Source organism: Saccoglossus kowalevskii, chromosome 8 (genome assembly GCF_978046115.1).
Source record: "Saccoglossus kowalevskii chromosome 8, keSacKowa6.1, whole genome shotgun sequence".
In the NCBI taxonomy this organism is placed as follows: domain Eukaryota; kingdom Metazoa; phylum Hemichordata; class Enteropneusta; family Harrimaniidae; genus Saccoglossus; species Saccoglossus kowalevskii.
The window spans coordinates 15,289,255-15,301,608 of NC_140648.1; the positions used below are offsets into that span (position 1 = coordinate 15,289,255).

At 35.5% G+C, this 12,354-nt stretch overlaps 1 protein-coding gene across 1 annotated transcript; it reads left to right on the forward strand.

Moving 5' to 3' along the window:
• Positions 1 to 263: 263 nt before the first annotated feature.
• LOC100378280 (peptidase M20 domain-containing protein 2-like) lies at positions 264 to 9,943 on the forward strand. The gene is made up of 7 exons (XM_085502917.1): positions 264 to 337; positions 6,424 to 6,822; positions 7,137 to 7,288; positions 7,860 to 8,002; positions 8,623 to 8,777; positions 8,999 to 9,227; positions 9,588 to 9,943. Exons 2-7 carry the CDS (start codon positions 6,451 to 6,453, stop codon positions 9,728 to 9,730), a joined length of 1,194 nt encoding a protein of 397 aa, XP_085359043.1. The 5' UTR covers positions 264 to 337; positions 6,424 to 6,450; the 3' UTR covers positions 9,731 to 9,943.
• The last annotated feature ends 2,411 nt before the right edge of the window (positions 9,944 to 12,354 follow it).

The following is a 12,354-nucleotide window of genomic DNA, read 5'->3' on the forward strand; positions in this document are numbered from 1 at the left end:
TGGTGAATAGCTGGGCTGGAAAGAAGAGTCATTCAATCTAGGGGTCACCACGCAATCGAGGTCAAATGTTGCACAGGAAAGGGGGTGTGACACTTGTAATTTTGTAATTCTGCTCGCTGTCCCGAGCAAAGCGGTATGGAATGCGATTACACTATCTTTAAGATAAATTCGCTTAGCATTCTTTACGGATCAGATAGTCAGAAAATCGAAATAGATTCTTTTACTGATATTTAATAAAATAATTGTTATTTACTAGTAGGAAGTGGGCCCCGAGAGCTGTCACGTTACTAGTCACGGTGTAGTCAGCTGATCTGCTTCAGGAGGATCTGTTTTCTTGGTGAGTGAATGTAATGTTTGGCTTGTAAATTAGAATGTATTTACTTTGGACATGGGCGCACTACATTTACTAGTATTTTGAATGACACATGGTACTTGTCCTGACACGTCGTGATTGTTGTGTACCATGCGCGTAGTTAGTGGCGGATCCAGCAAAATGTATTGGGGGGGGGGGCAAACTTCGCTTTAAAATTACGGAGCGTAAATCGCAGAGAAGGGCACAGATCTAGAAGCCGTACCTACACACAAATTGGTGACGCCACAAAATACATGACCTTCAATCGGGGTCGTTTCCTCGGTATATACGAATTGGTATATACAAATTACAATAAAGATACTTAAGACATTACACATAAGGTAAAACAAATCATGTGACAATATAATGATAATAACGGTAATAAATCCTAGCTTAACAGTTGAACAGAACAATCATATAGTCAGTCGGGTGACGCCGAGGGTCACGCACTTGTTGCAAAATGGCCGTGTGGTTGAAACTGGGTCATGGCGTGACGGGCGAGGAAGACATCATTAAACACTCTCAAAATCACAATAAAACGGGGAAGTGGTTGCATATTACGGCGTAGCCAACACGGGAAATAAAAAAACGTTCAATACAAACGACATGGGTTCGAATCACACGAGATACACACTCACCAGAACCGAAGCAATCAGAAACGAGCAATCGTTTTGGCTTTTCCGTTCAACTCATCGGAACACTGGAGTAGTTAGAAAAATGAACACCACTTAACGACCAACGTCGTGGCGTGGTACACAAGCGTGCCATCAAAATAAAACAAAATTAGCTTAAAAAGACAGTGGGTTCGAGTCCCGCTCAGAGCTACCGTAAAAACGTAAATCAAATAAACTGAAATCTCTCAAACCGTAAACAAGTAAGCAAAGAACGTCGCGACAAAATAATAAACCTCACAAAACTCCACCATACAAAACTGAATGAATAATAAAATAACTTACGTCTTAAACTGGACGACGAGCAATTTGTTCAACAGTTTCCAGATTGTGACAAGAGATAAACAAGACCCAAGTCAAGGTAAGTTTTGTTAAAGTGTCGATGGCGTTCCCTATATTACGAAAACAATTCAGGCAACAGACGAATATCTTCTGTGGTGTTGTGGAATTTATACTGTGTCTGCGGAATTGTTGATTGAGGGTTCGAAGCCAGCAGTTAACATTTTGTTAGAAAGTTTCACAATTAAATCAAATATCCAATGATACCAGTATATTTATTTCATTATTTTAACAACTTGCAATGGTGGAAGTTGGTCAAACACGAGTTCTTACACCTAAATAAGCATCAAATTTTTATCCACACATTTATTCTCTCAATTTAACAACCTTGTAGAGGTGGAAATTAATTAAACAACAGGTATTTACTCACAAATATAATGGTCAATATTTGTCCATACATTCATTCTGTCAATTTAAGAACTTGTAATTGTTGGAATTAATCAAATGAGAATTCTCTACACCAAAATAAGTTTCAAATGCTTGTCCATACATTTATTCTCTCAATTTAACAACTTGTATTTGTGGGAATTAATCAAACGCGAGTTGTTTACACCAAAATAAGTCTAAAATATTTGTCCACACATTTATTCTCTCAATTTAACAACTTGTGTTTGTGGGAATTAATCAAACGCGAGTTGTTTACACCAAAATAAGACTCAAATATTAGTCCATACATTTATTCTCTTAATTTAACAACTTGTAATGGTGTAAAATAATTAAACGAGAGCTGTCTACACCAAAATAAGTCTAAAATATTTGTCCGCACATTTATTCTCTCAATTTAACAACTTGTAATGGTGTAAAATAATTAAACGAGAGCTGTCTACACCATAATAAGTCTAAAATATTTGTCCGCACACTTATTCTCTCAATTTAACAACTTGTAATTGTGGGAATTAATCAAACAAGAGCTGTCTACACCAAAATAAGTATTAAATATTTGTCCGCACACTTATTCTCTCTATTTAACAACTTGTAATGGTGTAAAATAATTAAACGAGAGCTGTCTACACCAAAATAAGTATTAAATATTTGTCCGCACATTCATTCTCTCAATTTAACAACTTGTAATTGTGGGAATTAATCAAACGAGAGCTGTCTACACCAAAATAAGTCTAAAATATTTGTCCGCACACTTATTCTCTCAATTTAACAACTTGTAATGGTGTAAAATAATTAAACGAGAGCTGTCTACACCAAAATAAGTATTAAATATTTGTCCGCACATTCATTCTCTCAATTTAACAACTTGTAATTGTGGGAATTAATCAAACGAGAGCTGTCTACACCAAAATAAGTCTAAAATATTTGTCCGCACACTTATTCTCTCAATTTAACAACTTGTAATGGTGTAAAATAATTAAACGAGAGCTGTCTACACCAAAATAAGTCTAAAATATTTGTCCACACATTTATTCTCTCAATTTAACAACTTGTATTTGTGGGAATTAATCAAACGCGAGTTGTTTACACCAAAATAAGACTCAAATATTAGTCCATACATTTATTCTCTCAATTTAACAACTTGTAATGGTGTAAAATAATTAAACGAGAGCTGTCTACACCAAAATAAGTATTAAATATTTGTCCGCACATTCATTCTCTCAATTTAACAACTTGTAATTGTGGGAATTAATCAAACGAGAGCTGTCTACACCAAAATAAGTCTAAAATATTTGTCTGCACACTTATTCTCTCAATTTAACAACTTGTAATTGTGGGAATTAATCAAACAAGAGCTGTCTACACCAAAATAAGTATTAAATATTTGTCCGCACACTTATTCTCTCTATTTAACAACTTGTAATGGTGTAAAATAATTAAACGAGAGCTGTCTACACCAAAATAAGTATTAAATATTTGTCCGCACATTCATTCTCTCAATTTAACAACTTGTAATTGTGGGAATTAATCAAACGAGAGCTGTCTACACCAAAATAAGTCTAAAATATTTGTCCGCACACTTATTCTCTCAATTTAACAACTTGTAATGGTGTAAAATAATTAAACGAGAGCTGTCTACACCAAAATAAGTATTAAATATTTGTCCGCACATTCATTCTCTCAATTTAACAACTTGTAATTGTGGGAATTAATCAAACGAGAGCTGTCTACACCAAAATAAGTCTAAAATATTTGTCTGCACACTTATTCTCTCAATTTAACAACTTGTAATTGTGGGAATTAATCAAACGAGAGCTGTCTACACCAAAATAAGTCTAAAATATTTGTCTGCACACTTATTCTCTCAATTTAACAACTTGTAATGGTGTAAAATAATTAAACGAGTTGTCTAAACCAAAATTAATCTCAAATATTTGTCCACACATTTATTGTCACAATTTAACCACTTGTTAATAGTGGAAATACCGGATAGACCGAATTGCGTACACGTGACGCACGGGTGGAAACTAGTTAACTCGCGCTAAGGAACGTCCAATCTTATTGAGAATATACAACAATCTTCAGCCATTTTCAGTAGCGGTGGCACGGGGGGACCAGGAGGTCGACCCCTCAAAACAGTTTTTTGGGGGTCGCCCTCTTAAAAATCAATCTGAAACCCTTTGTGTCAGCAAAATTTGCCCCTCAGAATGCAGAAAATAGCGTTTCAGAAGGATTGCAACATTTTTCCGGGGCTCCTCTAGTAATTTGATTATATACCATGACGGAAGTTGGTTCGGTATTAAAAAGTACTAAACTGTTATCATCTATACCAGATATATGAGTGTGAATTAAACTAATTATACCCAAATAAGGCGCAGAGTGAGGATACAGCGCAATATATTTTGTTTTATGCAAAGTGTCACACACACTGTAAAAAAGTTGATTTACTAATTTGTGATTGAGTTGAATTTACGTCACCACTAGTTTTGTTGTTGTTGTTGTTTTTTTTCCCGCGACTGCTTTTATCATCCGATGTCATGCATTGATTTCACGGTCGTGGAAGTATAACGTCATCACTAATGTTTCCATCCATGACTGTCGTGGGGTTTAGTAATTATATCATCTCTGAGATTTTTTTTCAAAATATTCTCCCACGACAGTTCGTGCGGTTGTGAATTATATTTTCTGATGCCATGCATGGATTTCATGGATTACTTGTTTCATAATTTTTTGGGTAGAACAATCGAAACAAAGTAACAATAAGCATTGTACTATATGTAATTGAATTATTTGGATTCCCAGCTTTCATTTTACGGCGGGGTATCCGAACTATTCAATATTATTCAGTGATTGAAAAAGAAATACGAACCATAACCAATATTTTGGTCATGCAAGAAACGCTCAAAAGAATAAACACATACGCAAGAAAATATAATTTACGATCACATATCGGTAGTTGGTTAAACAAGTCTCAGTGGGTAATGTAATAACCCCCCAGAGGCGAGTATACTAGTACCACTATACACGAACGGTGACCCACATTCACACCCGTATTTCGGCGTTGTGAGGTCTATTTGTGTTTGTTAGCGGGATTATACATTTAAAATCAGTTGTAAAAACGTCGCAATCCACATAATTTAAAAATATATATAATTATACAGATATCGATGCCGGTCAGCGTCGTACACCCGACTGCGAGAAGCGATAGAACCCCCGGCTTCACAGCGATCCACTGCAGACCTCGTTTGCGTAATTCTGTAAAAAAAATTCTCGTTCTTTTTTCTGAAACCCAAAATACCCGATAGTCGCAATACTTTTCATCAAGAGCTGTATCTATAGTTGAAAATAGTATTTTGTCGATTTCAGTTTACTGAATAATTTAACTTTATTGTGCGTTATTCATGCTTGGGTCTACTAGAAAGCCCTGGTATATCAGGTAGTATTTTTAGACCGGCTTGCATAAATTAAAACTACCTCTCGTTCAATCACATTCGTGCATTTATAGGCGTGACACGTTGGTGAAATAGAATTAATCTTGTCGTCTCTCATATCCAAGTTGATTGGGTGAGATCCGGTAACGTGGAGACGTTATAAATCATATTATTGGGGAACCAGTATTGTAATTGCATATTACAGAGTATGACATGGATGGAGTGTGTACAAATCTTTTGCTGAGCAAGCAGTCGCTGGGTTGGCGTGGCTTGTTAGCTTGATAGCATCGCTCATGTGTGGGCTTCGACGGAATACAAACACAACGGCCAGCACCATCAATGAGGTTTGACCGAGAAACCTCATTGACGGTGCTGAACATCACTTACAATTGCAATTGATCTCACTGTGATGACCCATTGGTTGTGGAATACTGAAAAATGGGCCGAAGCATGCGCACTGCGAACACACAATATGCTAATGACCTTTACCGAGGTTATGACGTAGACATATCTTATGAATACTTTCATATATGTACACGTACGCTTTCTATCATACTAATCTAAAAATTTAACAACTGTTTCCTTACACTGTAGTCAGAATGAGCGTAGGCAAGTGTCAATACGGTCACATCCGTACATGATTAACTATTTCCAACAACGGAACAACAAGGCAGACTAGTTGCGCGTACACTGACGACTAGTGTGTCTTATTGCATTTAATTTAGAGTAATCTACTTCAAGCATGTTTGTAGTGATCATCCGGTACATTGTCTCTGACTATCATTTAGTCACTTTGCCTTGCCTCTACACACTATTTCATTTAAATTTGTTCATTTAATCAAACATACAAACGATGTCATTATCCCATTGCTGAACTGCACTGATTTTCGCTGTTGTTCAATGGTGATTGTGAGAAAAGGACAAGATTTATCATGTGCATATCAGCTGCAATCTTGATGCTCGATTCGACGAACTATTTGAACTACTTCATCTTGTTCGCCTGGGTTAAAATTATTAAATATTCCTTCAACACGCCACCGGTTCCGTAATTGGGTGTGAAATCATACATGCGAGTGTGTTATCCGCTGATTTCTATTGTTATAGCCGTGAACATGTATATACATGTTATTCGGCCCCAACTAGAAAATATCGCGTTATATCACGAGTTTTTAATTTTAATATTATCACGAGTCGTGGCATTATTTTAGTATAATACCGTGATTTAGTTGCTATTGTCTTATCACAGGACACCCTTGACGTCATCTCTCAAAGTATGTCTACTTTAGAAAGTTTAACTCAGGCAGCGTCTGACAGTATTGATAAAGCTGCTACTGAGCTCAATAATCTGAGCCAAGAAATTTGGAAGAAACCAGAACTCAATTTCAAAGAATATCATGCTCACCAAGTATTGAGCGACTTCTTAGAGAAACACGGCTTTAATGTGGAAAGACATTATCATCTGGACACTGCATTCCGAGCTACTTATGGTAATGAAGATGGTTTGAATGTATGCGTGATATGCGAATATGATGCATTACCTGAAATTGGACATGCATGTGGTCATAATTTAATAGCAGAATGTGGAGCTGGTGCTGGATTAGGAATCAAGGCAGCCATGGAAGCTGCTGGGAAACCAATGGGAAAGGTATGTACTTAATCTTATTATATTTTTAACAAATGGATTCACCTAAGAAGCAATTTTTATTTCCTTATTTCTGAACACGTGCAGTTTGTATGGGTACAGGATCAAGGATTATAATGCACAATTTGTGATAAAAGATATCCTTCATTTTTTACATATTGGAAATATAATTTGCATTTTAAAAAAAAGTGGTAAGCAGTTACACATTGTTCGAATGCTTTTATGTTTTTTATATAATTTATATTGTATACGTTATTGCAATCGTGAAAAACAAACCCATTAATTGTTTAATAACTAAAACATTTTTTTATTCACAGTTGACTGTGTTGGGAACACCGGCTGAAGAAGGTGGTGGCGGTAAACTTAATCTGATTGAAGCTGGTGTGTTTAAAGATATTGACATTGCCATGATGGTTCATCCTGTGAACAGAACAAATACTGTTCGCCCTATTGCGTTGTCAATAATACAGTAAGTATATGATTTTATTTTCTAAATATACAGCACTGATGTCTAGCATTGGTTACACATTAGAATGAATCAATTTAAAATTTAATACAAAGACAAAATATATGCCCGTCACACTTACTATGAGTTGATATCGATCTTAATACATTTGTAGTTCTAACAATGGTGCACATAGTAACAGAAACAGTCCTCTGCATCATTGTAACATAATACCATGTAGTCATGATGAATGTGCATTTTTCGAGTGCAAAGTTCACTTGCAATCATTTGCTGAACATTTCCTTCCTCTATCACTTTTTATTTTGCGTGCATGACACAATGTAATCGGGTGGTAGTATTGTAGCTAATGTACAGGTGGGGTGGGGTAACATACATATTTAAGGAATAAAAGTGTGTTACATGCGTGTGTTTAGACTTTTTAGATTGAACTGTTATAAAATAATATTGATAAATTGCGCAAAATGTTGATCGCCGTTAGGCAGATGTGATCCTATCATGAATGAGACTGTAATAAATCAAAGATTTATGGTGGAGTAGTTTCTATAATTTAGTTTTGTTTTTTGTTTCGCGACAGAATGAGTGCGGATTTCATTGGTAAAGCTGCCCATGCAGCGTACGCACCATGGGAAGGCATCAATGCTTTGGACGCCGCTGTGTTGTTTTACCAGAACATGTCAGTCATGAGACAACAAATGAAAACGACTTGGAGAACTCATGGTGAGAATTGTGGGCTTCTACTGGAGCATGTTAATACCTCTCGGTTGCAATAGCAGTTGTTGGATCAGACTGGTGATCGGTGGAATTCAACACCAAAACCGGCCAAGTTTGCCACATACTAGTACTTGTTGGGGGTATCAAAACTACTATTGAATGCGACTTTTTGAAACCATGGTTAAGGTCTCAATGTGATCGATCTCTGCCAGGTAGCGAACGGTATAATGCTTTAAATGGAATTTTGATAGGAAGATAGCCATAACAGCCCTGTTATTTAGTCTCAAACATGGAATATGGTCTTTCATTTGCAATTTACACATACAATCAGTCAGGTTAATATTTAACAGTGACACTCCGAAGGAATTATGTGATAATAGGACATTTAGCCTGAATTAACGAGACTTTGACGTGAATATTGTATAATTAATGATGCGTGAACATTATATAATTTGTATAACCTCTACACGTTTATTCTGTAAATATCTAAACACCATAATAAAACTGATAAAAACACACTCAGAAACAATTGATATCATTCATCGTTTTGATTACCCCTTTTGCATGAAATTACTTCCAACATCAAATAATAACACATTAATAGAAATAAACTGTTATCATTGTAGGGGTGATTACAAATGGTGGTGTCAAGCCCAACATCATACCTGAGAAGACAAGAGTTGAATACTATCTACGTACACCAACTGTGTCTGAACTGCAAGTATTACAAGGGAAAGCCAAAAGATGTGCGGAGGGGGCTGCACTGTCAACAGGATGCACGGTAATATTTTCCTGCATATACCTTATATGACATTTGAATTCCAGAGTACGCAGCTCCACGATCGTCTTCATATCAGTATCCTTCTTTATATTTTATATTTTTAATGTTATATATTATACGAATCATATTTCCAACTATAAGTGAAACATTTTAATTACTAATAATTGCCTAATTGCAAAAGGAAGATATAAGTAGATTAATATTTTTGCTCTCTGATCTAGGTGGAATGCAAATTCCATACACAATACAATAACATCGTCTCGAATAGGACACTGGCTAATATATTTCAATCACATGGTGAAGCTCTCGGGGTGAAGTATATTGCAGGTAATATAGCAGTTGGTTCAACCGACATGGGAAATGTGACGTACGAAGTACCAGGTATTCATCCAATGTACGGACTGGCTACTGATGATGTTAATCATTCACAGGGATTCACAGAAGCTACAGGTAACTTACATTTAATCCACACTCACAACACCCTCAAAGTTATGTATGATATATGTTTATCTTCAAACTGAATTATTTTCCAAAAAAATATTTGTTTTTACAGTATGCAAGAAATATATGTTATTCGATGTATGTAATAATAGTTGGTCTAATGTAATATGTTGCCAATGTCTTTATAAATATATAGTGTTGGAATGAAACATTTTTTTTAACTCATTACAAAAATTATTGGTTTTTGAGAACATGGCCATTCACATGTTTACGTTTATTTGTGACTTAAATGAGGGATTATTGAATATAGCATGTGTTATTATTACCTATATTTGTTTATACCACAATCAATTCTATTTCATGATACAGGTGCACCTGAAGCCCAAGAACCAACCTTGACCAACGCAAAGATCATGGCGTATACGGCCCTAGAGGTTCTATATAGAGGGGAAGACATCATGAAACAAATTAGAGAAGATTTTAAAGGAGATATGAAAATATACAAAGAATGAATATATATCTACATAGACGATAACAGTTTATATACTGTACATATCGATTGTCTTTATCAAAGTTAATATATGTACAGTTTGATTGGTGCCACAATAGTGCTGAAGGCTCAGTCAATATTGCTTTGAAAACGGTCTTTATATATCACATAATTAAGTGCTTAATGATGAACGTTGTTTATAATAATTAAATGTATGATGAGTTATCAGTTAAAATGTTTGCTCTTGGGTCTTGGTCCTATTATACGACCACGGTGTATAACATTCACATTAGAGACGTTTAGTTTAAAATGTCACTGATGTTTTACGCTAAACTTGGACGTCATCAGTGTGTGTGTACACTGAAAGTATTGTGTGTGTTCAATGATAGTATCTCATATTGACTGAAAGTTTATTTTGAAAACAAATATCGCAAAGTGTATATTGTTAACACTCGAAAAACGTTTTCTTACCAACCCTGACTATGTTCTTAAATGAATGCAATGAATTCACAGAAAAAGTTAAATTAACCATTAATAATTTAGCAATCAAAAATAGCTAAAATTCTGCAAACGCTGCACCCATCACAACTCTTCACCTGACCCAACCATTTGTACACTTTGGCAATAGTTAAAAAAAAAGAATATTGAATACAATAATATGCACTCAAAGGGTGAATTACCCAAAATAAACGTATGGCCTGAATAATGATTCACAAGAGTGGTCATAAGCAAGTATAATAAATATCACTATTTACATGATGTATGAATTCTATACACATGAACAATGCAATTGATCAACATGCAGGTAACAAATATCACGGAAATCAACAATTTAAAACAATAGTGAAACAAAATGATGATTCAGACAATATCAGAGTATTATATCAGGCCAATAATTAGTGAACATGTACATTATTCCCAGGAAATAACACTTTAGTTCTTAGATTAGTTCTAATATGCGGAGGATTAGTTTTAAATATAGAAACAGTTCATTTTACATCGCACATTGTTTCATTGTGTACATTTTCAACATAACATGAGGTATTCTCCCGTCGGACATATTTACTGTCGTTTCATTTTATGTTGTCCCATCAAACGTGTGTGCCTAATATTACAAGAACCCACTTACAGAATAAAATCATCCATAACTGTTCCCGAACACAAACACAATTGATTATATATTAAATGATATCTATATTTATAATTCCCATGTGAAGTTACATAGCAATGTTTTTTCATAATTTATTTAATTTACCAAACTATAGTAACACAATGTTTGGAAAAACAAATGCAAAACACGATAAGAACCAACGATTTAGTCTACACTCTTTTGCTTGAAATTGAAAATTAAATGTAGTTGTCGCACCTACAGTATATAGAAATATTCACATTACGAGAGTTGAAACTCGTGCTGAAGGTAAAGTAAGGAAGCGTATCAGGCCGCTGCAAAAAGACATAATGTACGCCCTGTGATTGGTTCGCATAATAATCCCAGATCAAAGTACTAAGGCACAAGACTGAAAATATATTCAGATAAGAGAAACACGTCAACAAGGACCAGCAAAATTCCACGCATCTGACCAAATACGGACTGAGTAGCGTTCAAGGGAATTCTCCGAATGAATTGTTTATGTGCCTGACGAACACACTGATACTGAAACACTCTCCAAGAATAAATCTCTGTCTCATTGAACTTTGATAGACCGTGAGTACTTTGCTGTGAGTATCAACAGGCTTCAATTATTCATATATCCCAAGCATTTCAGCTGACATCTGTTATTCTTTCCAGTGTGGTATTGTAATTATTGTCTTGCTAGTGTGTATTGCATCTGGGTGTTATAACATATATATATATATATATTATTGAAACCAAGCAAAACCATAGAAATTATGTGGATATAGTCTTTATAATCAAGGGAATATGGTCTGTGGGCACTCTGCCGTGTGTGTATGGCCATTGTTGCTACTGGTTAGAGCTTTGTTTGAGCACAGGTACCTCGGTATGTGTATCCGTGTGTCAGGACAATTCCGCTATAGCTATAACCATTAGTCGATTTGTGAAGCTTATACCAACAATGCTTACTGTGTGTTGCCACATCATGTAGTGTTGGTGAAATTAGTGTTGAGAGATTGTTGAACATTTATTCGAGCAATACTACCAGATATTGTGATATTTGTAGTTCCAGATTTCTGTCTATTTTGCTAAACATTTTCTTTTACCTGCTGAAATTAAAACACCAACCCGCAAATCAGTTATATTGTACACTCTCATTAGTGGGCTCCTAGAGCTATCTAGCTGTACACCAACTGCATATTATGATAACGATATACGGGAACATGATTGGACAGTGTGCTGATGTATGTACATCAGAACCAAGGTTTTTTCTCAGGTGATCCTTGTCAAAAGGGGGAGTTTGACTATGTTGTATGAGGCACACACCAATGACGAACCTTTGAATGAGATTAGGGAAGCCAAACAAAAAGTGAGGTTGCAATTGTAGCCTTCACCAAGCCACTGTATGTAATTGGTACTAATGTATGATTGCTATCCAGCGATGGTGTGCAGGCTGGTGCATATGATGGTACACATAAAAGTGGTATAGTGTCACATCTTGACCATTTCAAGGCATTGCAAAATGCATTAAT